At 39.2% G+C, this 24,880-nt stretch overlaps 1 protein-coding gene across 4 annotated transcripts in view; it reads left to right on the top strand.

Annotated features, from left to right (window-relative positions):
- NNT (nicotinamide nucleotide transhydrogenase) overlaps positions 1–24,880 on the top strand; it is a 46,965-nt gene that overhangs the window by 8,904 nt on the left and 13,181 nt on the right. For all 4 annotated transcript variants that reach the window (XM_056324144.1, XM_056324143.1, XM_056324145.1 and 1 more), the window contains exons 4-19: positions 855–1,072; positions 2,471–2,558; positions 3,252–3,340; positions 4,951–5,138; positions 5,841–5,974; positions 7,682–7,873; positions 8,958–9,111; positions 10,009–10,170; positions 11,825–11,935; positions 12,700–12,845; positions 13,794–13,989; positions 14,249–14,482; positions 15,809–15,969; positions 16,703–16,882; positions 21,789–21,948; positions 23,302–23,383. In XM_056324144.1, coding sequence (XP_056180119.1) covers positions 855–1,072; positions 2,471–2,558; positions 3,252–3,340; positions 4,951–5,138; positions 5,841–5,974; positions 7,682–7,873; positions 8,958–9,111; positions 10,009–10,170; positions 11,825–11,935; positions 12,700–12,845; positions 13,794–13,989; positions 14,249–14,482; positions 15,809–15,969; positions 16,703–16,882; positions 21,789–21,948; positions 23,302–23,383 — 2,495 coding nt within the window. The remainder of the gene's footprint in view (positions 1–854; positions 1,073–2,470; positions 2,559–3,251; positions 3,341–4,950; positions 5,139–5,840; positions 5,975–7,681; positions 7,874–8,957; positions 9,112–10,008; positions 10,171–11,824; positions 11,936–12,699; positions 12,846–13,793; positions 13,990–14,248; positions 14,483–15,808; positions 15,970–16,702; positions 16,883–21,788; positions 21,949–23,301; positions 23,384–24,880) is intronic.

The raw sequence follows: 24,880 nt of genomic DNA, 5'->3' as shown, positions 1-24,880 counted from the left end.
AGCGAGGTAGACTGTTCCAGGCTCTAATGAGATGAGACGCCTGCTCTAAGAAACTGTCACTCCAAAATTCATTAACATACATGCAAGTTACTCTTTAGAAAGAGTGGCTTGGAATTTTGAAGATACAAGTTCCTAGCTTTTCTTAGTCAGACATCCAACAATTCCACAGCAGCAGTGTGTTTCGAAAGTAGTTGTAACTAGTTGATTTATAGCTGATGTGGGAAGGCTGCTAAAAGTGAAGTTGCTTAAGAGGTATTAGGTTGTGCAGAGTCCTGAAGCAAAAAAGAAAAAGCTTAAGCTTGGATGTTTAAGCTTCCTTTAACTGCCCTCTTTGAAGTTATCCTGTCAGGTTTGAACACAGAATTTCTGTGAACTACTTTGTGAACAACGCTTTTAAGTAGGTTTCTTTTTGAAGAAAAGTGAGAAACTCGGAAGAAGTGAAGGCATATCAAGATGAGTATCTGCTGGACTTCATCCTTGAAATTCCCTGCATGTAATGGTGCATTGCAGCCTTATTAATGATTCTTAGCCTGTAAAGCTTAATTGGCTTATCTATTCAGTAATAATTTTGCTTAAAAATGTCAGGTTTTGAAGCAGCTGTCTGTCATAAAAGCCAATAACTGCTCGTTGGGAGCCATGAGATCTTGCTGCCCTGCCACCAAGAGGAAATTCTAGTATGTGCACTGCAGTTAAGTGCCATTACTTGGTTCAGTTGTGTAAACAGCCTTTGATACACTTCCTTCCTTCTGTCGTTGGTGGGTGGGAATGGACAGCCTGCAGGCTGGGAGAGAGGAAGTGGAATGTGTTCTGATTTATTGCCTCAGATTAATTTGGAAACTTCTTTCTTTCTTCAGGTGAGGGCTCCTATACATAACTCGACTCTAGGTGTACATGAGGCAGATCTTTTTAAGACAGCGGCTACCCTGGTTAGTTTTATCTACCCAGCACAAAATCCAGACCTCCTGAAAAAACTTGCAGAAAAAAAAACTACTGTGTTGGCTATGGATCAGGTTCCACGGGTCACCATTGCTCAGGGATATGATGCACTTAGCTCCATGGCCAACATTGCCGGGTATGAACCTTACTTCTTGTGATTTTTTGTTTTTTTGTGGGTTTTTTCCCCCCAGCCTGAGTAAGTATAGCTCAATTAAAAGCTGTTAGGTGTATCTAAAGCAATTCTGCATCTCTGTACAGCTGTTTCAAGCAGGATGACACTGTTGGGGGTGCCAAACAAATTTTCTTATGGTCAGCTTTGCAGCAGATGAGAACAAGGCTTTGAAAAAAACTAAACCAAACCAACCAAAACTGAAGACAGTTTTAATTCCTCAGCTGCTTTGTCTAGTGCCTTTTTGATCTGTACTAGATTAGAGCAGGCACAAAGATATCCTTAAGACAGCTTGAACACAGATTGTCTGTAGTTGGGATCTGATGATTTTGGGAGATAATTAACCCAAACTGCTTAGTATGACTGCAGTTGCTATGGCAGTTATGAACAGACCAAATACTCTCAGACATCTTCATGCTTTGCGCCTGGTATTCGCAGTAGCGAATTAAGATGTTGTCATCAAGCTGACTCCTGTTATTAGGTTCTCTGTTCTTTTTTTGGTAATATTTTTGGCTTTGTACTTGGTTGATGTCTGTGAGGTGTAATAAGCATTGGAGAAGGCCACCATATTTTGTGGGCACCAGCAGTGTACATCCATATACATGTTTGGCTACTTCTCTGTGTTTTTATTCTTGGTAATTTTACTAAAATACAGAAAATCATAATTATTTAAAGATATAAAATCTACAAGCTGTATTCCAAATTAGAACTAATTTTATGGCATACGGATCTCTATATGTGCCTGATAAAGATAGGGAAGAGAGTGGAACACGACTGTTGAATGACAACACTGTTAGGAAAAAAATGCAAGAAAATGTGCACTGTTGTTAAGAAAAGGCATAATTACACATTAATCTGCATTTTCAGATAGCTCTACTGATGTCAACTTGGCATCCAGCCACCGATTCTCAGATGGCTACAAAGCAATGGGACAGAAGGGGTGGCAAGGTTAAGCCATATCGTTCTGCAAAATTAGGGTCAGAGTATGTTTTTTGAATGTGTGCTTGCTTGTCTAGGTGAATTTACATAAAATTATTCTGGGTTTTGCAAGTGCTTGTCTTCAAAGACCACAGAGTTAACTTTTGGAAAGTTATCCATTTATTGTTCAGATAAAATTGTATTTGAGAGTGAACAGTTGTGGACATGTAGTATACTGCGATCCAGAAACTGTCTAAAAATGCATTCCATGATTTTTTTTTTAAAAAGGAAGAAATATTAAGAAAGACATACTATTAAACTTGTGCTTAATAGTAAAATATTGAATCTGCATGCTATTGTCAAAAGTTCATCCCTTTGATTGCTGTCATGAATGAAGTTGTACTGAGCCTGGGAAAATACTGATGTGTGTTCATCCTTAATTGACAGTTACAAGGCTGTGGTACTGGCAGCAAATCACTTTGGCCGATTTTTCACGGGTCAGATCACAGCTGCTGGTAAAGTTCCTCCAGCAAAGGTATGTGCAATTAAACAGATACTGTGGCAGAAGAATATTTGGGTTTGAGTACAGCTAACCATTGCTGAAACTGTGTTAAAGGACTTTTCTGCCTTGAGGCTAGTTCTAGAGACTTCAGAAATCCCTGTAGTTATTCCCATACCATTTTTTGTTCACTACCTGTAGTGCCATGTTTTTGGGGGAATCACAGAATAATTTGAGTTTTATTTATGTTTGCTTAGTTTTAAACATCAAACTCTCTCTCTCTCTCTCTATATATATATATATATACACACCTTTTTTTTTTTTTCCAGATGGGGAAAGGCAAGGAGGCAGTTAAGTCAGAGATGGTGGAATTTCTGGTGCATGGAAGGCTGTGATGGAAGGGATTGCTTGATGGGAATTGCAGGTGGATGGGATTGAAGAAAAACTACAGTAGAATTAGGGAAGGAAAAAGAAAGAAGATAAATTAAGGAGAAAACCTGTTCTTACATAAACTGATGAGTTGGCTTTTGGAGTTAGGAGCTTTTAAACTGTTAGATTGATGGGGCAGCTTTACCAAAGTCATTTTGGGTTCTCTATCCTGATGTAACTTATTTAAATGGCTGGTTAATGAGATCTGTCTGCAGTTGTGAAAGCAGTATAATGCCACTGCTCTTCTAACCAGCTGTAGTACTAGTTTATACTCCAAGCATAATAATGGTATCATTCTAGGTCTTGATCATTGGAGGAGGAGTGGCTGGCCTGGCTTCTGCAGGAGCAGCTAAATCGATGGGTGCAGTGGTTCGTGGATTTGATACTAGGTGGGTGTGTAAAAATGGTAATAGCAATCAGAAATAATTTTAAGATGAAATAGTTTATGGCTGTATTACAGTGAAAGCACTTGTACTGCATTGAATCACAATTCCTTTCCTACCATTTTTACTCCATCATTATTCCTCCTTTTTTATACCTCAAAACAACCAAACCTTCCAAAGCATCCTTCTCATTAAATAATTTGAACTATGAGAAATTTAGGGCTTTTATCCAGAAATTCATGTCTCTGTTCTTCTTGGGGACATGGAGAAAATAATAAAGAAATCATCTTTAATGCCCTCATTTATAGCTTGTTTTGATCCAGGTTCCTAGCTACATACTCTCATTCACTTGTACTCTCCTGGTCCCAGAGAGGCCAGCTAGGATCTCTATGGAGTGACACTTCTTTCAGTCTGCTGAAGGAGAGAAAAACATAGAGTTACTTTGTTCATGAAACTCAAGATTCAAGAACAGAAACTGCAGCTGAAGCTGCTTCAAATACTGGTTTCTCAGGTCTCTTCTTTATGTTCAGAAGGATTATTTTGTCCCATAACCATTTTTTAGAGCAATAGACTGGGAAAATTACAGAGCACAAGCATTTTCCTTCTTATAGCTACAGGGTCTGCAAACTTGATTTATTTGTTTTTCTATTATATGGCTTTCTTATATTGAATTTGTATGTGCTTAATACTGTATTTGCATTAAAATTACTTGTATGTTTTTTTGCAGAAGTGGCATCTAGTGCCACTTTGCTATATCTAATATGAAAGAATAAAAATTAATATATCTGCAGTTTTATGATGTGCAATATGAAAAAAACATTTGCTCTGGTTTGCTAGAAAATCTGCATATGCCTTAAAACAAACTGGAAACAGTGTATTTTTTATAAAAGTATGATCAAAATCTGTCTAAACTTCCCAGATTTTTTTCAATTCCCTTCTTAAGCATCCTATATACTTCTGTCTTGGTGTGCAAGAATTTGTTAAATCCTCTGCATGTTGCAAATGTTCACCCAGCACTGAAATTTAGTCTCATAATTTACTGTGATGCCACATGATGCAGACTAAATTACAGATTTACAGGATAACCGTAAAAAAAGAAAAAAAAAAAAAAAAAAAAAAAAAAAGAAAAAACCCAAACTCCAGAACAGCGTCACCTGCCTGCACCCCCCAACCAGTTCTCCCTGTTCAAGTGAGACTGACTCCTATTCCCATTTCACAGATTAAATCAGGGCCACAGGCTGTGTGTTTATCACCCATCTTAGACATCGGAGTTTGGGCTGTAGATTTACCTGGTCATGACAAGAGAAAATGTGAGCAGACAGTTAACAGTTAAAGTTCCTAGGTTTGAGACTTTTCTTGGAGCAACTCTCCTGATCATACAGGAAACAGTAAGCTATGTTCATTCCTCATCCAAGTATCTTTATTAGGACATAAATAGTGATGCAATTACTTTTTTCACTAAATACACAAAGTTAAGGACTTTAGTTATGGTCTCCTTAATCCTAAAATAAGTTTTAGATCTCTTGTCTGAAGACTTGCTACTAAAAATACCAGAAAAGCCATGGTGGATTTTTAAAGTAGTGGTTGTTTTCTGTCCTGCAATTTTCTTTTCCTAGAGCTGCAGCTCTAGAACAGTTCAAGTCTCTTGGTGCTGAGCCTTTGGAGGTAGACTTAAAGGAATCTGGAGAGGGAGAAGGTGGTTACGCTAAAGAAATGTCCAAAGAATTTATTGAAGCTGAAATGAAACTGTTCGCCAAGCAGTGCCAAGATGTTGATATTATTATTACTACAGCGCTTATTCCAGGTATGTTTTATGTGCAAGATGCTAATTTACATTTATTTTGTGTAAGTTGGCATGTTTTGGAAGTGCATATGCAGTGAAAACAGAGGTGGTAACGAATTAGGTCTGTGTGAGCATGTATCTTTTTCTCTTTCCTGATAAATGCCTGTTTTTAAAGTGTGCGCCTTTTTCTAAAACTTGGTTTTTCACAAATTAAGTCTTTGACTCAGTATCATCATGTTTTCTTATTAAACAAGGACTAGATAGTAATAAAGTAAGAATATATAATTCTCTTGCATATTTATTGCATCATTGCTACTTTGCTATCCAGTTTGTGTGGTGAAACAGGACTGTCTCTTGTAAATAACTTACGATGTGGGGTTCTGTTTTTTTGGGAGGGTTTGGTTTTTGGTTTTTTTGATTATGACTTGAATTGTAAGATTGGATGTTGTCAGTTTACTGAGGACAAAATTGGACTTGTCAGCACCTTTAGTAGACTGCCCATACTTTTTTTTATACACCTGGGAGCAAGATGTTCTAACATATCCTCTCTGCCTGTATAAACACACCTTCTGTGACACTTCAACCCAGGTACCAATGACTTGAAAATTTGGCTTAGAGAAATACGGTTTAGAGAGAGAGAGAGAAGGGAAGAACTCATCTCCTGAGCAATATGGATGAAATGGTATTATTTTGTGTTTAACTTACTATGCCTTGTCTTGTCAGGCAAAAAAGCGCCTGTCTTGTTTAAGAAAGACATGATTGAATCAATGAAGGAAGGTTCAGTTGTTGTGGATTTAGCTGCAGAAGCAGGGGGAAACATTGAAACTACAAAGCCCGGAGAATTGTATGTTCATAAGGTGAGCATTTTAATTGCAGATTATTCTCAAGTTTGCATGAATTCATGTTGTGTTTTTTAAACTGTATGCTGAAAATAAGTAGCCGATTTTGCTCTTTGGGTTTAAGTAATCCTTTAGATTTATATTTGATTGCTAGTCATCTCTGTACCATTTTGATGATTTTTAAAGAAACAAATACCTTTGTATAGCTTTAATTTGGTTGTTGAGTGTGGAATTCTTACTGCTCAGACTTCCAAGTCCACTGATGTATTTCTGCTGAGTTGAGGGTGTAGTTTGATGTCTTTTGTCTTGATCTACCTGAAGAGACAGCAGTAGGAATAGCTTCATTGACTTATCTCATCACCTCCCACAACTGGAGGTTAACAGTCCCTGTCATAGGTAAGCTATGTCAGTGTTTACTTCAGTGCAAAGTCTCTGGCTTAGCACGGTATAATTTCAGCTTCAGGAGAGTGATGATATCTTAGTATGTCTTTAGGCTTGCCAGCATGAGGGTGTCTGCCCTAAAGTATCCAAACCACTTGTAACCCAAACTAGGATTAGCATGAATTGGTTTATTAAAATACACAGTTTTGCTCTAGATGAAGCTAACTGCTTTGGTTTTGCTCCCGTGTTCGTGACTCAGTTAAGAACTTGTTTTTCTGCTTTTTGGGTTTTATTTTTACTACTTGGGACAAATCTTCTAGCAAATAGAAATCTGGGTGATGAGATTTAAAGTAAGCTGTTATTTGGTAATGTAAGGACATAATGCTGTTATTGGGGAAGCCTGTAGCACATATTGATGCCATGATTGTCATTAATATAAGCAGGGCTGTGTGTGTATGTATGATGAGTCACGCATTGTATTTGGCTTTGTGGTTTTCTAGGGCTTTTGATTTCATTGCTTAAAAACTGAAATCAGAGTATGCAAAACAGAAATAAGTAGATGCTTGCATAAAGAATTTATATAGAGCACTTAGATGAACATTACCCCTGGATATAGTGTACTGGCACAGAACTGTGGGCAAAACTATCAGCAGTGTGCTGGAGCATTGCATTAAGAAACCAGAATTCCTGGAAGCGTGCGTGGATCTTACCTGTAAGTTGTTGGAGCAGTATTCTAATACAGCTTGCTTGAACAGGAAGAGTGTATGCCAACCTCAGCTTTCCATACATTCCAAAAGCCTTGATAGCTAGTTATAGTCACATATATTCTTAAAACAGTTTGGATATATTGTGTTACATATTTACGTAAATGTGAACAGGGGCATATTACTTGCACGGCTAGCTAGCTCTGAGGAAGCTCCCTTTGCTCTGTCACACAGAAGGTTACATCCAGTGCACACCCTCCAGAAGGACTGGGAAGATGCCAAGCATTGGGCAGAATAATCTGTTACCTGGTTGCTTTAAGAATCTAGGTTCTGATAGAATGGTAGGATTTGGAGAGGACAAGCTCTTGCACCAATAAATCTTTCTTGTTGAGTAGGCTTATTGCTAATATCATTTAAGGTGTTGAGTTTGATCATGTTGGATTCTGTAACTGTTGTGAGTAATATGCCCCCTATATAATAATATTAGAGCTGCAGATAATAGTTTTAGCTGGGGTTAAAAACAGAAATCTAAGTGAAACAGTTTGCATATATATTTCCAGAAGGATATGTTGGAAGAGATGCGGCTTCTTCAGAGATTGTGCTAATCCTTAATATTTGATTTTTTTTTTTTTTTTTTCAGGGTGTTACACACATTGGCTACACAGACCTGCCTAGCAGAATGGCTACTCAGGCCAGTTCTCTGTATTCCAACAATATTACCAAACTCCTAAAGGCTATTAGTCCTGACAAAGAGAATTTCTATTTTGATCCGAAAGATGAATTTGATTATGGGACTCTGGATCATGTTATTAGAGGAACTGTAGTAATGAAGGTAAGTCAGTAAATATTATCTTCCTAATCTGTTGTCTCTTTAAAATGCATTCAAAGATACTGCATACCAATAGACTTCAGATGTGATTTGATGGACAAGTGTGGGCAGGCATGTGTGTTCATACTCAGCTCAATATTCCTCTGTCTGTTCTTGTGAAGGGAAGCCTCTTTGCTTTTGTTATCTTGTCGTGGTTAAACAAATACCTAATGTCTACTATTGAAAAATACAAAAAATATTAAATCTGCATGTTGTATTCATGTGATGAAAGCATAGTTATTTAGAACATGTTTGAAACATTACTACAGGACAAGAAAAAGTCTTCCTTTTTTTAAAAAAAAATACATGTTTCTTTTCTTAGAAGATTAAGTTCAGAAAAAAATGGTGGAATTAGATTTTGCAGGATACTTTTTATCTAAGCTTTTCTAGGAAATAACAGAACACAAACTTAGGGCATGGGCCAGTGCAGGCTCTCCATCTGCAACTGTTAGGAAATAATAACTTGCAGTTTAGTTAAGAGGTATTAATTTCTGTTGAGTTTCGCTTCATAATGTTGTCAACATTTTGTAGCGCTCATCATGTCTGCTCTGGAGAAGGCTTGTATGGATTTCAGCTCTCCTAGCTGAAGTGGTGTGTACAGCTCAGGTCTGACAGCTCCACCAGTTATTCTTCCAGAGGCTTGAAGAACAGCAAGCAATGTGAGACCTACCCTGACGCCTAGCTGAGGTCTGGTCAGTCTGTAGCAGACTGCAGTTTCAGAGACCCTGTTTTATTTTGCATAAATGTTTTCCATTTAAGGAGCTTCACCTCTTTGTTTTGGTTTCTACTTTCAAGCCTTATGCTGCATTTCTACCAGGTGCTCTTGGACACTGATATTAAATCTTGTCTGGAAAATGTGTGAACTGGTATGGTTAACTTGATCAAGCTGTACTGATCATCCAGCCTTGCAAATTTCTGCAGATGCAGAAAAGGAAAATGTTCCTGTACAATGTTAAGACTTACCTGAGTTGCAAGGTTAAGAAGAGTAGGCTTCTCTAGCTGTAAAACATCTGCCATGTCAGGGATAACTGTAAATATCTCTTGTCAGGATGGCAAGGTGATTTTCCCAGCACCTCCACCAAATAACATTCCTCAAGGAGCCCCGGTGAAGCAGAAGACAGTAGCAGAGCTGGAAGCGGAAAAAGCAGCTACTATTACACCTTTTAGAAAAACTATGACTAGTGCATCTGTATACACAGCAGGTAGGCAACTTCCAGAGCTGGAGAATCAGTGTAGAGTGCTCTTCATTTGCTTAGTACTTTTTAAGTGATTCCTCATCTTACTCATTCAATTTAATAACTATTTGGGGGAGCAGTTGATTGGCTTGTGTATCCTCATGCAAAATCAGTGTAGTGTAGTAATTGCTTCTGAGAGGGGAAAACAAAATTTTAGAAATTTAACCAAAAGTATTAACATTACAAACAGTGCTGACTCATGTCTTGTGTATGTGTTTGGCTTTATTTAAATATCAGTAAAATACTTAAGCTTCTGAAGGACTGCTGCTAGGGACTGTGTCCATACTTCGCAGCAGAATCAATTCAATGCCATTACTTTCTTCAAACTTGAATATACTGTATGGGACTTACATGTCCACAGTCTACTGAAGTAGTGAGACGAGGACATTTGTCTTCACAAATAAATATTGGCTCTTCTTGTTAATTGGTATTCTGTGTGCATCAGAATTTCTGCATGAGGTAATTAAAGAATTCAGTGCTCTTAATTTTAATCTCTGTTCTTTGTAAGCACATTTCAAGTCTTCCAAGTAGTGTCTCAACATGGTTGTGATTCGGCTACGTGTTTGCTGTAGAACAATAGAGGAGGATTCAGTATTGGTGCAGAAACCTTAACTTTCCTGGTTTGTGTTCATGTGTAACAAAGATGTGTGTATTATATCTAGGGTTTTATTTTCTACTGTCAATGAAACACTAGCACCAAAAGAGCCTGGTAGTTGACAAAGATGATCCAGCTGATCTTGCAACAAGTCCATACATAAAACTCGTTTTTACTTTTAGCTCAATAATGGACTCCTGTTGTATAGAGTTTAAATGTAAGAAACCATTGAAAAGTTACAGAAATGTTTTGCTGTGCTTTTCTTCTAGGTTTAGCTGGCATGTTAGGACTGGGCATGGTAGCACCTAATAATGCTTTCACGCAAATGGTGACGACATTTGGCCTAGCTGGAATAGTGGGGTACCATACAGTATGGGGTGTGACTCCTGCACTTCACTCTCCACTTATGTCAGTAACTAATGCTATTTCAGGTAAGTAGCTGTCACACAACTGCTTATTTTCTGTTTCAAGTAGGCACAGCTCCTTTTACTTGCATTTCAGACAGTAGTCTGCTGATAATGCCTTTTAAAATGCCAGACTTTGCATGTTCTGAATTTACTTTCATAAATGTCAAGGACACCTCAAACACACTCCTTGTGAGAGTGTGGATTTTCAAAAGGAGGGAGAATGTGATGCTGTATGTTTTTAATTTTTATAAGTAATTTTTCACTCTTAACATACTTGCCTTAAAGCTTGTTTTGCTTGGACTGCTCTGGTCTCTCCTTTCATAGAAGACATTTTCTTTCTCACCTCTCCAAAATGTTGCCCTGAAAGTAACTTCCTTTTTATATTTTCTATGTTCTTTCTCTCCTCAAGCTGTGTGTTTGGAGAGAGGGGGGAAAAAGAAGAAATTCCTAAACAACCTCTAAGATTCATAACTATAAATATGTAAGATTTTATAGATGTGGGTGTATATGTAGAATTGTAGAATCATTTAGGTTGGAAAAGACCTTTAAGATGAAGTCCAACCCTTAACCCTAGACTGCCAAGTCCACTGATAAACCATGTCCCTAAGCACCACATCTACATGTTTTTTAAACACCTCCAGGGATGGTGATTCCACCACCTCCGTGGGCAGCCTGTCCCAATGCTTGACCAACCTTTCAGTGAAGAAATATTTCCTAATACCCAATCTAAGCCTCCCCTGGTATAACTTGAGGCTGTTTCCTCCTGTGTTGTTGCTTGTTATCTGGGAGAAGAGACCAAGCCCCAGATGCCCACAGCCTCCTGTCAGGCAGTTGTAGAGAGCGACAAGGTCCCCCTGAGCCGCCGCCTCTCCAGACTGACCCCCCCAGTTCCCCCAGCCGCTCCCCACCAGCCTTGTGCCCCAGCCCCGGCACCAGCCCCCTGCCCGTCTCTGGACACGCTGCAGCCCCTCTGCGTCCCCCGGGCAGTGAGGGGCCCAACCTGAACACAGGAGTCTAGGGGCGGCCTCGCCAGTGCCCAGTGCAGGGGGACAGCACTGCCCTGGCCCTGCTGGCCACGCTGTTCCCGGCACCAGCCAGGGTGCTGGTGGCCTCCTTGGCCACCTGGGCACACGGGGGGCTCATGCCCAGCCGGCTGCCGACCAGCCCCCCCAGGCCCTTTCCCCCCAGGCACTTCCCAGCCCCCTGCCCCCAGCCCGCAGCGCTGCGGGGGCTGGTGTGACCCACGGGCAGGACCCGGCACTCAGCCTGGCTGAACCTCACACAACTGGCCTGGGCCCATTGCTCCAGCCTGCCCAGACCCCCCTGCAGAGCCTCCTGCCCTCCCGCAGATCGACGCTCCCCCCAGCTGGGGGTCACCTGTGAACTCACTGAGGGGACACTTTATGTATGTGACAGGTCACAAGTCTGATCTACTTTGACTTTTTAAAGCAAAGTGACTCTGCTTGAGACACTGTGCTTCAAAACTGTATTTGTATACTAATTTTTTGGAACATGTTTGTATTGATGAAAAAGACCATGGCAGTCTTTGTTTAAACAGTAATGTGTAGAGTAGTGGTCTAAATTTGGGTCAGTGGGTACCTGTTTGCTGAAAGGAAACTTGATGCAGGTATTAGAGCTTTTTAAGGTTCAGTGACACTTTTTTTTCTCTTTTAAATAGGGCTAACTGCAGTTGGTGGGCTGGTATTGATGGGTGGAACCTATCTCCCTGCAAACACTCCTGAAACTCTAGCAGTGCTTTCTGCCTTTATCTCTTCAGTTAATATTGCAGGTATGAATGTAAGTTTTCTCCTGAGGGTAACTTTAAGGCACTTGTGTAATTCTTTTATTTCTTCTAGCTCATGTATTGTATAGATGCCAGAAATACTATTCAGGGAGTAGGATCTGAGAGCATACATCAATAAAGAACCCTCACCAAAATTTTCATAGTAGTTATTGCATCCAGTTTGTACACCCTGTGGTGTAACTTTTTTTTAGGGAAATATTTAAATGTGAATTTTTCTTCTGTGCTATCCTTTAGATGATGATAATTTGAAATACCTTTTCCTGTATATCCCAAGATGGTACTGTACTTGTCCTCATATTTCTTTTCCTACTTGAAAAATATACTAGTGGCAAAACCCAAAATTCTGCTTGCTTAAGCTTCAGAAGTCCCAGCTTCATGAATAAAAAAGATAAGAAAATGAGCCATGTGACTTGTAAATACTGTTTTTTGTTAGAGTAGATAGGGAAATGGACACAGTCATAATCTAAGCTGTATCCTACAATAGAGTATGAAGCCAGAGCAAGTCTTCAGGCTTTCCAACTTCTCCTTTTATGAATTTCTTCCAGAGGTTAAAAAAGACAACAGGATCTCACCCTGATTACACCTTTGTTTCCTGGCAGTTTTCCAGCTTCCTAGCTTTTCAGAGGCTTTATTGGTGTCATTTGCTAACTTTGTGTGATAATATGGTTGAAACAAAGATTTCTGTAATACGTTGGCATATACTTAGTTACAGATTTTAGTTTTGAAAAGTGTTCCCTTGCTTTGGCCAGGTGGGTTTCTCGTTACGCAGAGAATGCTGGATATGTTCAAACGTCCCACAGATCCTCCTGAGTACAACTACTTGTACTTACTTCCTGGTGGTGTGTTTGTGGGAGGCTATGCAGCTGCTCTCAGCGGTGGCTATAATATTGAACAGGTAAGATAACTTTGTGGCTTTTAGCCTGCTGTTCACAGCATGGTATGCTTCTTCACTGCCATGGTCTCTTCATCAGGTTCATATTCCCGCAAGGGCAATCTGAAATGTTACTAACTTTTAAGCTTTCATCATACCTCAGATGCTGAATCTGCAAACTTTAAAAAGCTTTGGGGTTTTATTTTTCATGTGAAGCAGCAGGTACTTTGTTATTTATTGGATAGTTTTCCCTCAATTACAGCTTAAATATTAGAGTAGCTACAGAAATCAGTCTTTGGTTTAATTTTTTTTGAAATTCACCTTGGAGTGACAGTTAAAGTAGGTATGACATCTGGGTGGGATGAAATTTCAGCACACAGGGATAGACAGGGATTGTATCTATAGAACCTTTTACAGTACATTTTTCTTTGCATTTGTTTTAATGGTGAGTAAAATCAGTATTTATTACCTTCTGTGTTTGGGAAAAGTGATCCAAGCATACCTTTATGCCAGGGGTTTGTAATATATTAGTTTTTCCAGTTATCTAGACAGGTACAGTTCATTTCATTTGTCTGTTTATACTTTCTGAAAACAGTTCATATATGCCATAAGTAAATCCTGAAACTGTTCCTATAATGAACAGGACTGTTTAGCTTTGGGCTTGTACTAAAGGAAAACTTGCTTCTGAACTGATGATGAAAATTGGCTTGACTCAAGTTTAGCATTCACAGTGCAGATAAACCAAGGTCATAAAGTGGGGAGAAAGTTTTGAGAGATACCACATTTTATTTGACCAATATCACATCCCGTAGAACAGTTTCTAACAATCAAGAGTTTTGACTTAAGAATTGTGACTTATACATATTCTGGAGAAATCAGCCCTTTTGTGTAATAATCACAAAGATTTTTATAATGATTATGCAATTTGTCTCTATTTCATGTATGCATTTTGATGTTTTTCTTACTTTAAAGATTATGTATCTGGGCTCAGGCTTATGCTGTGTTGGTGCCCTGGCTGGTTTGTCCACCCAAGGAACAGCTCGTCTTGGAAATGCTTTGGGTATGATTGGTGTTGCAGGAGGTTTAGCAGCAACTCTTGGAGGCCTTAAACCTTCACCTGAATTGTTGGCGCAGATGTCGGGTGCAATGGCACTTGGTGGTACCATAGGTATGTGTATGATACTATAATAATACATGCTCTGTACATGCATTTATGCAAGTTGTATATACACAAAATACTGCATAAAAATAATGTGTAGCTCACAGGTGAATTGACTAACTTGCATTTATGGAAGTTCCAATTTTTCCATTGCAACAGGCATGTGCATGCATGTATTCATTGCACACTGAACTGTCCCTGATACGTTAATTTCTAGCTGTACAGATTGGTTGTGTTTTGTAAGACTTCCCTTCTCAACTCTCAATAGGTTTGACGATTGCTAAACACATCCAGATTACAGATCTGCCTCAACTAGTGGCTGCTTTCCATAGTTTGGTTGGTTTGGCTGCTGTGCTCACCTGCGTAGCAGAATACATGATTGAATATCCTCACTTTGCTACTGATCCAGCTGCAAACCTCACCAAGGTTGTGGCGTATCTTGGCACGTACATTGGTGGAGTGACTTTCAGTGGCTCTCTTGTTGCCTATGGAAAACTTCAAGGTGAGACCTTCCATTTGGAATAAAGTATTTGTTAAAGGGCATTCCCTGCTCCCCTGCCCAGGGTTTAGCTCTGCCTTTAGACTGCTGTGTAATTGGAAAGAAGTCTTGTATTTTGCATCGGGTAGAAGTTTATATGTTTAATTGTTATGAGTGTACTTTTTTTATTAATTGTATTTAACTTATATACAGCTTTAGCTATGAAAAGTTTTTCTCCAGTGCCTGAGCATACTACTGCTGTTAATTACCAACTCTTGTAACCTTACCTCCATTCATCTTGTCCAGAAATGTGTTGCTTTAGTGTTGTTAAGACACTGCCTGTCACTGTTTCTCTAATTAATTTCATTGAACTTTTATGATCACAACTTCAGATTCCTGAGCAGACATTTTAATTGAAAATCTGGTATTGCTGCACTTAGCACCACTTATATTTATGGGATGTTGTTCTTAGCATAGAAGGCTGCATTTAGTTAGGTAGGTTGCAGTATCAGTTCAGACTGCCTCACTTTAAACGACTCAAGTTCACTGTCTTTTTACCCACAACGCAAACTCCATCAAACTCCATGCTTCATACCTCTTACTGTTTTAGTAAATATGCCTTCTAAATTAAATACTCACTAATTCCTGATTCTTAAGCACCTGAAGGTTTCTTTATCACATTTATTTTTGGTTTTGTAAGCACACAGCTTTTGAGAGACTGAGATAATACCATAATAAGAAGTTCCAGCTTAGAGCTTTTTTTACTACTAATCTTGTTACTAGCTTTGCAATAGTTCGTTTGGGAGACGTCTGTTTGCTTTCTTCAGTGTTTATGAGACCAGCCATTGAGGGAGAAAGCATGACACGGATGGAAAGCTGTCTTCTCTAATAATCTTTTGAAGGATTTGTCAGTAGTATGTATTTCAGATGTATTTCTTCTAAGTAATTACTCATTACTGAGATAATACTGTACTGAGAAGCTCTGGATAAAGGCTTCCTGTTACAGAGCGTCAGACACAACGCGCAAAGACTTGAGGCTAGAATGAGAGTACATTTTTAAAAAGGCTTTTCAAGAGAAGAGTTTTTTTGGTTTTTCTGAAGCACTTCAGTGAGATTAGGAAGTAAGACAAGTTTAAACAGGAGTATTTGAGAACCTAGAGGAAGTTTGAATGTGTTGCAATACTCAGTCGGCACAATGTCTCAGCTTCAGCTAGCTTGTTTTTTCTTCAGCCCCTCCCTTTTTCTTATTTTTTGATTCTTCTTTTGCTGAAGTATTCTGTCTTCTCTGAAGGTGAGAGACAGGCCCTCCTGCATATATCTGTCAGTCTCTGAATATGGATTTGATTGCAGGTATCCTGAATTCTGCACCACTGCTGCTGCCTGGTCGACATGCATTGAATGCAGGATTGTTGGCTGCCAGTGCTGTTGGAATGGTTCCGTACATGATGGATCCTAGTTATACTACGGGAATTACTTGCTTAGGTTCTGTGTCGGCTCTCTCAGCTATAATGGTAAGTTGGGGAATTGCAGGAGGTGAAACAAGTTAAATAATCATTTTGTTGTTCAGCTTTGCAAGTTTCCTGGTTATGATTATATTTTACCATCCCGAGTCACAGTTGCCACAGGTGCCCATATGCTAACTTTCAGTAGCAAGTAGCCACTGACTCTCTGTAAGCCAGAACTGTTGCTGAAAACAGGTATGTATGTATATAATTACTTTTTGCAGCTATGTCTTAATGGAGCCTTTTATATGACAAACTGATATTTTAAAAGACTTTTTGTAAAGTTTACCCTTAAAATACTCAAAAGAGCAGTGGATCTACAGGTTATGATAATAACTTAGTAAGACTATCCCCAGGTGTAACTTTTTCTGTTCACTCACACCAGCTCTTGCAAAATTTGTGCTGAATGTTACCATTGTGTAAACTGAGTCTTGCAAAGACTGCTCTGTTGTGAATCCTTTAAGGGTATGAACAGTCCCGTGGAGCTGGTAGGATATTTTGTGAGTAAAAATATGTGGCTAAACACAAGACTAAGACAGTGGAGTGCCTTGCTGTCTCCTCTCAAAAGCCAGAACCACTGACTCCTATCTCAGGCCACAGCTTCATGCCTCCTGCGTTGAAAATACCTTAATACATTATTAAGTACCTTGGTGTTTGTTTTTCAGTGCTGGACGCAGACAGTCTTCTCTGCATGTTCTCCCTGGTCATAGCTTATACTGAAGTATTTTCTTTCCTTTTCCAGGGTGTCACTTTAACAGCAGCTATTGGAGGTGCTGACATGCCTGTAGTTATTACTGTCCTGAACAGTTATTCTGGATGGGCTTTGTGTGCTGAGGGCTTCCTACTGAACAACAACTTGCTGACCATTGTTGGTGCACTTATTGGCTCCTCTGGGGCTATCCTCTCTTACATCATGTGTGTGGTAAGAAGTCAGAAGAAACTGTGCTTGTTCTTGAAGTAAAGAACCTTATTCAGCATGTTTGTTAGGAACATAAGCAATCAGAAGACCAAACTGGTAGGTGTTTACAGAGTAGAAAATTCTTGATTGAAACTGTTGGACTGGATGTTGGTCATCTCTCTTTGTTTTGGAGAGATAGGTACCTCAAAACTGAGGAAAACTTTTGCATTGACTTGGACATTGAAGATTTCAGTCTGAACTGAAATATTTATGATTACATGTGCTCGGTCGTTTTGGTTTTTTTAGCCTATCACTCCACAGTGTTGTTAAAGTATCTCCTGCTGATAAATTTTAAATTTAGCTTAAATTTAAGTAGTGCGTTCCTTTAAAAAATTATTAGTTAAATTAGAGAATAATTTAAAATTTGGATTTTGGAGTGTAAGAAAGTGTGCTACTTTCTTCAGAGCTGTTACTTTGAAGTACCACGTGGTGGCAGCAGTTTTGCATTAATGTATTGCTGATGCCAATGTTTGTGTCAGAGCAAACCTTAGCTTCAACTTTGTGCATAAGTCATACTATATTACTAGTAATGGTCTCCTTTTCTCCAAAACAATTGTTTGGAAGTGTCGTGTTTTCCTCTGGCTCTCTCCTTTTTGTTTTCAAAGGTGGATGGGTAATGACTTTAAAGAAAACTGTCCACAGTGCAGCAGCTGCCAATGTCCCGATTTTCTGTAATGCAGTTCTGTTTCACTTATGCTCTTGTGTTCTTGTATGGTCATTGTCACTGTTCCCGTCATGATGTTTTGCTATGGTCAGTCCTAGCTGTCTTCTTTTATTGTGTCTCTGCTGATAAATAGTGGTGTTACCATGTATCACGGTCCACTCAGTGGACCCATGATGGTTCGTTAACCATGATCTCGAAGCGCAAAAAATCAAGGCGACCATGCCAAGGGGTTATGCTTCAATCAAACAGCACAATTCTATTGTTTGCCCGTAAAGCGGAGTGCCATAGAAAGACAAAAAGTGAATAAAAGGAAAAGTAAAAAGAAAAGGAAAGAGGATTGTAGCTACCACCACGGGTCCAAGGCGTCCTGTGGTCCCAGGTCCAGGCAGCGTCCTGCCGGTCCTTCCGATTGTCGTGATCCCTGGTGGGGAAGATCTCCAGAGTTCAGTTGCTAAGAAGGCATCTTTTTATGCCAAGCAACACACCTTGCTCCTCCTCTGGTCCATGGACTTCTGCCAGTCTCCGCCCTCTCGAGCCAGGTTAGCTTGCCCCAGAAGTGGGTAGCTTCAGACCAGGAGGCATGTTCTCGTATTGTTTTCTGGTTCGTTGTTATGAGCACAGTTGTGATCCATCTTCTGGACAGCTGTTATGCAGCCTTATTCAATCCCAGGTGGCAGGGAATGGCATAGTACTCCTCGTACCGTTCAGTTCTCCTTCCCAGGGTGTTCAGTCCCAGGTTGCAGGGAACGGCATCGTACTCCTCGTACCGTGCAGTTCTCTTTCCCAGGGTCTTTGTGTCTTGGTGTCCATGAGGACCACATTCCATCTCCAGGTCTCTGTTGGCAATGTTGAGACAATATTGTTCTCTTTAGACCGACTCTTAGACCATGTTAGGAATGTTTAGTATGATTCTTATGTCTCTTGAGGAACAATTGCAGTAAACCTTAAAAAGTATTTTTGAGCAGCTTTGTGAAGGTGAGTTCAAATGAACAATCCTAGGTATGAATTTTAAAGAGTCTTGTTCTTTCTTGAACATTTTGTGTATCCTTATCAAAAGGAAATCAGATTGTGGCTCGTGGGACTTCTTTTTAGATGTAAGTATATATACATGTGTGTTTGTATACAGTCAGTGATTTAGTCCATGTCATAGAAAGATTATGCTTATGAGCAACACGGGCATGAAAAGTATGTTGTTTAAAGATCAAATTCTTGTAAGTCTTGTGAAAATACAATCTGTTGGGTATGGACTTAGCAGTAGGCATTGTCATTCTATACCTTCATTTTAATTTTACTGTCCTGTTCCTTTTTTTTTGTTTATTTACTGGTAGCTTCTCTCAGCACTTGTAAGAGTTTTGAGGTATTTACATCTGTTGGTTGGAGGAATCTAGGTAAATAGGAAGCCTGGGGAAGTAATTGTTGAAATAGTATGCAGTGACAGAGTGGCTTTCCTCTGTGTTTCTCAAACTTCAGAAAGTTTAGCTTTTGAGGTAGTAATCTAGAAATACTGTGCTGTGTTACATAAGCTTAGACAATTACAATTGATCAGCCATTAAAATTAAAATTACTTTGTATGGTTGCTGCACAATAAGCAGAATAACTTGTTTCTAGCCCAGCGTTTTTCTTTTTTGCTTTACTTCCTTTAATGGAAATCATTACTTTTAAAAGCATTGTTATAACCAGGGGATTCACTGTGATAGTATTGAAGCTGCATTTCATGAGAAAAGATGTTCAAGAGTTTCAGTGAACTCTGCTTCAGGCATTTGAAACCTGTGCTAATGAAGTACCAGGTTTCCCCTCCCTCCCACCCCTGTATGACTTCCATCCAAAGCAGTACATTTATTGAAGCTTATCTAGTACAAATGGGAAGGTGTTTGTGGAAACATCTTAATGGTTGAAACCTCCTTTTTACAACATTTCCAGTTACTTGTTGTCATAAAAGTGCAGCTTAATCATCCAAAGCCTATCCAGATAATCTCTTAAAAGTTTAAGTTTATAAAATTGGATAGTGTGTATTCAGATAGCCACTTTGGTTTTGCACTCTTACCTACTTGATTTTCCATCCATCCCTTTTACACCTACTAGTAGGGTGAGTTAAGGGCAAATAAATGAACTTCAAATCAAAAAAGCAAAGGCATGTACTGTTCACTCATCCTGTGAATTGTGACATTTGAAACACTAGCACAGTGTGTCTTCTTCAGAACACTTGATTGTATTAGCATATCCTTCTCCCATTGTTTTGCAGAGTGAATACTTGTTGATTGCAACTGTAGTGTTAGAATTGGTATGCTTGGGGACGGAGAAACTGCTTCAGGTCAAAGAAGAACCATTAATTGGAGTGATGAAACAGCAAGAGAAGGGACAAGTCTTCTAAATAGTATGCTGGCCCATCACCTATATTAGCTGTGTGGTTTCTGTGGGCACAGTGGAAGGACTTGGGAGTTCTTGGGAGTCAAGAGTTTGGTTTTCCCTGGGCTGTAAGCTCCTGGCCAGTATCACCTGTGTATGCATAGCATAGAGGGCTGTTTGCTGCTGGTTGAATTATTTGTGAATGTACTTTCTTCATGTATGTTTGTGGTGGTAAAGAAGGTGGAAGAGGCTGCAGAAGAGTTTCCACACTGTCTGTGTGCTGAGTAGGTCATAGCTGCATTGGTTAATTGTTGCTTGGTGAGTCTTGGCTCATTTTTAAGCCTTCTGTACCCACCCCCTTTTTTTTCCCCAGACTTCCCTTCTCTTTCCTTGACTCTTTGGTGCAGACCCAGGCAAGGGTGCTTCGATCTCATGCTTGTTTTGTGTGGGCTCTCAGATTTCTAATAGTTGAACTTTTTTTCCCTTTGGCCTGGTCTTACTGTTCTTTTGGTTTAGTTGTGTGTAGAAAGTGGTTTGCTTCTTGTAAGCTTAGTGCAGTGTCTGAAGAGGGTATTTTTCTGTCTAGGCTATCTTACCTAGATGCTTAACTGTTGTCATACACCAAGTAGTCTGTTTTTCTGTTTGGCAGTTTAGTGTTGTGATACACATCAAAGGCAGCGTATTCTTGGAGGATATGAACTTGGAGGACAGTAGCAAGATGATGGTTCCACTGCCTTTGTGTGTTTTCCTTACAGTATCTGAAACGGTGATGATTTATCAGGAAAAACAAAAGTTCTAGTATCTTTGTTGTGCTTATTTCCTAGATGATGAATTTCACAGAATAGCATATCTTAGGCTGTAGCAAAAAACTTGTGGAGTTGCATGATTTAAAATGTCAGTGAAAAATGGATGCTTGGAAGCATACTTTTGTGTGGGTGTTTCCTCTCACTTGTATGTGTGCCTCTCCAGATCCATTCTTAAAATTTGCTGTGGTTTCTGAGCTAGCACAGCAGATGTATGACACACATGTTTAATTAAAGAAGCAATTTATCCTGTTCCTTTCCTGCTTCTAAAGTTTTGTTTACTGCAATTACAAGTTTTGCCTACTTCCAGATACTGCTTTGGGACCACACTCGCAAGGAGACATGCCAGTGAAAACATTTAGCCAGTGGCTTTTCCTGGCTATGTATCTAACAGAACCAAATTTTCAGGATGTGTTCTCCTCTTAAAGCTCCTAGTTTAAGATCTCTTGTTCCTATTTGGTGCTCAGCCAGTAAGTTAATGGTCCCATTCAGTTCATTACAATTTATTTTGAGTTAGCATTTGGTTAGTTTTATGTGGCTACTTAGCTTTGTTACGTTCTTTCCTGTCTTGGTGCTGTAGGATCATTGCTTCTGTACTACCTGTAAGAGCTGCTGTCATATAGCAGTTCTGTGCTTACATGTTGAATTGTTCAAGAACTTAAGAAAATATCTTGCAGAAATTGTGTGGGTGTGTATATATACGTATGTAAAGCAAAAAATCAGTCATCAATTGTGCATTCTTTTATATCCCTCCCTTTTAAGATATTTGCTGTTTGTGGTGTTTTGTTCTCTCTTGTCTTGGGCCACTGCTGTTATCCTCTGGTTACATGTGTAATGCAGTGTATTAGAAGCTGATGTTTGGCTGTTATGTTGATCTGGGTCTCTGTTTTAAGGACCCTGTTTTAGAGAAGCTCTGGCTTGTAAGCAGGGCAAAACCAGCAGATAAAAACTATTGTCAGGAAGGCTGTAATATTTTCGTAAGTTTTCTGTGTGGTCATTTTCTTTCCTTTATTGTTTTTATTTCATCTTTAGCTGATCAAACCCTCTTGCCTTTCAGGCTATGAACCGTTCCCTTGCAAATGTGATTCTAGGGGGGTATGGCACCACATCAACAGCTGGTGGGAAGCCCATGGAAATTACCGGAACCCACACAGAAATCAATGTGGACAATGCAATTGAAATGATAAAAGAAGCAAATAACATTATTATTACTCCAGGTAAGACACTCTTTGACTCCTACAGCAAGATGTTTAGATGATGTATTATTAAAAAACCAAAACAACCAACAAACAAAAACCCAAACTAAAAAACTGTAGCCTGACTTGCAGCTGCAGCATCTCAGTATGTCAAATATTGACTGGGTCTGTAGAATCTGTTTTTGTTCCCAGGTCAGTTGTCATTCCTCTGTGTAGACATGTGTATGCCACTTTATTTTTCCTTGTGTATGTCTCTTCAGAATTCATCGTATTTTTTTAGATTTTAAATTCTTCAGCACAAAGGCTGTCTTTTGTAAATTTTATTTACAGTGAATTTTGTGTGCAGCTGTTGTGGTGTGAGTTACCAAGCACTACCACAATACCAGTGGTATCGATACCAAAACACCTGTCTGTTAAGTTACTGAAAGAGAGGATTTTATTTACACTTCTCATCTACTTGCTTGATGCTGCATTGTTTTATTAAAAAAATTTGCCAGAAACCCATGTAAAACTTAGTTAGTTTACCATATATACTGGAAATAAAGTAGAAAAAACCCTAAAAACCAAACCCCTGAGTTTTCTGAAACTGTTACGTTGGCTGTAGGCTCATACGGTTTGATAGCACATTCCCTGTTAAGAGAGGTAAGGTAGGGAATAGCTCGAGACTTGCTTTCCTTCAACTGAATGCTACAGCTATTGTGTTAAATTTAATTTTACTGTTGGAATGAGAAGGTGGCTAAAAAACAAAGTCGTCTTTTATTTTGCTTTAGCTCAAGGGAAAAACATCAGTGAGGTGGAGTTCTAATTTGGGAAGTTACCTTTGTTTCCAACAAAGTTTGCAAACATCTTCAAGGAGTTTTCCTCTTACTGCTGTGGTCAGACCTTGAGGACACCATTAATAATTTATACTTTCCTTTTTCTTCCTGGACATTGTTGCTGTGATGAATTAATTCAGACAGAAAGACTGAAAAGAGTATTTGCTGCTAAAAGTCATATTCAACTACTAGATTTGCATTATGCATAATTTTGTTGAGGATAATGGTGGTGAAGCAACCTGACAGTAGCCTCTTTATCAATTTTTCAGTGTCTGAAACGTCCTTTTTTAAAAAAGGAACATGTATTTTGTGAAGCTGAAATAAGTTGCTTGTGTAGTTTGGCTGGTCAAACAACTACATTATTAGTGGCCAGGAGACCAAAAAGAAGAGATAAAGTGGTTAGGCTGTGAATGTGAGAGTATCAGAGGGATGTGTGTATGTGTATATATATTTATAATTTTTTTTTGTTTATTTTTATTTATGAGAGCTTCTGTTGGTGTGTAACTGTTCTGTCTGCACCGAAACAGAAAAATAGTTTAAAACTTGGAAATTCTTTCAGGTTATGGCTTATGTGCAGCAAAAGCTCAGTACCCCATAGCTGATTTGGTGAAGATGTTGAGAGAACAAGGGAAAAATGTCAGGTAAGTACTTGCCTTGATGAAAAGTATTCCAGGTTTTTGTCTTCCCCCCCCCCCCCCCCCCCCCCCCCCCCATTCCATTAAAATCTCCTACAAGTGTTTGTTTTGGTCTCATTTTTCTTTCAGCAGTCATGATTATGTTGACCTCTTTCTTGCAGAAATAGTAGCCGGAGGAATGCTGTAGTTTTATTAACCTGTAGCTGAATATCTAGAAATTTTATGCTTTAGTGTAAAAGATCCCTTACTTTCTTACATTCTTCTTAAAATTGGCTTTTGGAGGTAACCCCAGCAGCTGGAGAATAGGTTTTTGGTTTTTTTTGTTTGGTTTTGTTTTGTTTTATGTCATGCTGAAGTTCAGTTAAAAAGAATGGCTTTAAAATGTCATACTTTATTGTAGCAATAAAATCTTACTTTCTTGGAAGGTAAGTTAGCTCCTTTAGGTATGTATGCTCTGCCTTTTTGATGTAGTAGTGTTTTTGTACAAAACAAGCAGGAAGTTTTTTGTAAAAATAAAACTATTGTAGCTTTTCGTATTGTGTTCAAGGGAACAGTTAGAAGCCTTTTCTAAAGGTGGGGAGCTTGGAGAGCTCTATGAAAGCAACCGTTTGTGGAAATACGTTACCGTGAGGAGTAATCACAAGAGCAGACTTCAGTGCAGGAAGAACAGTTACTCGTTACGCTTGTAGTCAACAGGGAGAGAGCACAGGCCTAGCATAAGTGCCTTGAATTGCCTACTAGAGAAACCTCCATTAATGGGGATTGTTTACTAGGCTAAAATAGCTTTATTTTTTTTTCTAAGTCCTGATTTCCTAGGGAAATGGACTCGTCTGCTTGGGGAGTAGTTAAAGGTTTGCAGTGGGAATAGTGTGAAGATCCTACACAGGAAATGAGAAGCCCCTTGCAGTATGGAGAAGTGTTTGCTGCGGTCAGTCTGGTATGAAGTAGAAGGGTAGATCGGATTGGGTAGCAGCCTCTGCACCGTGAACATGGGACTTTCTTCTTTCCTGGGATAACTGACTTGCATGGATAGAAGTGATGCTTACTACTACACAGAAACATTTTTATATATATAAACCCCAAAATATACAGACAGTAACATCTAATTCTGATTGACATGTTTTAAACAATACTGAGAAGAATTAACCACACTATAATATTAGGTGTCCTTAGGTTAGGAATCCACAGTTTACCTTGCCTGTTCACTCTTCTGCTAACCCCTCCTGCAGCTGGAATAGCTGAAGACATTCAGTGTGCATTGATGAGAAGTGTCTTGCAGATGCTCAAGAGCTCCTGTTTCTGGACTGCATATAGTGTCTCTGTTAAAAGTAGATCTTATGCCTGTTACATTCCTTGCAATCCTCGTAAGTCAGTCCATGTGATCTTAACATTACCAGCAGGACTTTAGCTACCACAGATAGCCCTTTGCCTCTTACAAGCGTTAAGGTTGTGGTATCTTCTTTCATGCCATGCTTTGAAAGTTTCTACAGTCTGATTTGTTCA

The sequence above is a fragment of the Falco biarmicus genome, chromosome Z (genome assembly GCF_023638135.1).
Source record: "Falco biarmicus isolate bFalBia1 chromosome Z, bFalBia1.pri, whole genome shotgun sequence".
Taxonomy (NCBI): domain Eukaryota; kingdom Metazoa; phylum Chordata; class Aves; order Falconiformes; family Falconidae; genus Falco; species Falco biarmicus.
Note: the sequence above shows the minus strand (reverse complement) of the source record. Positions and strands in the feature narration are given on the sequence as shown.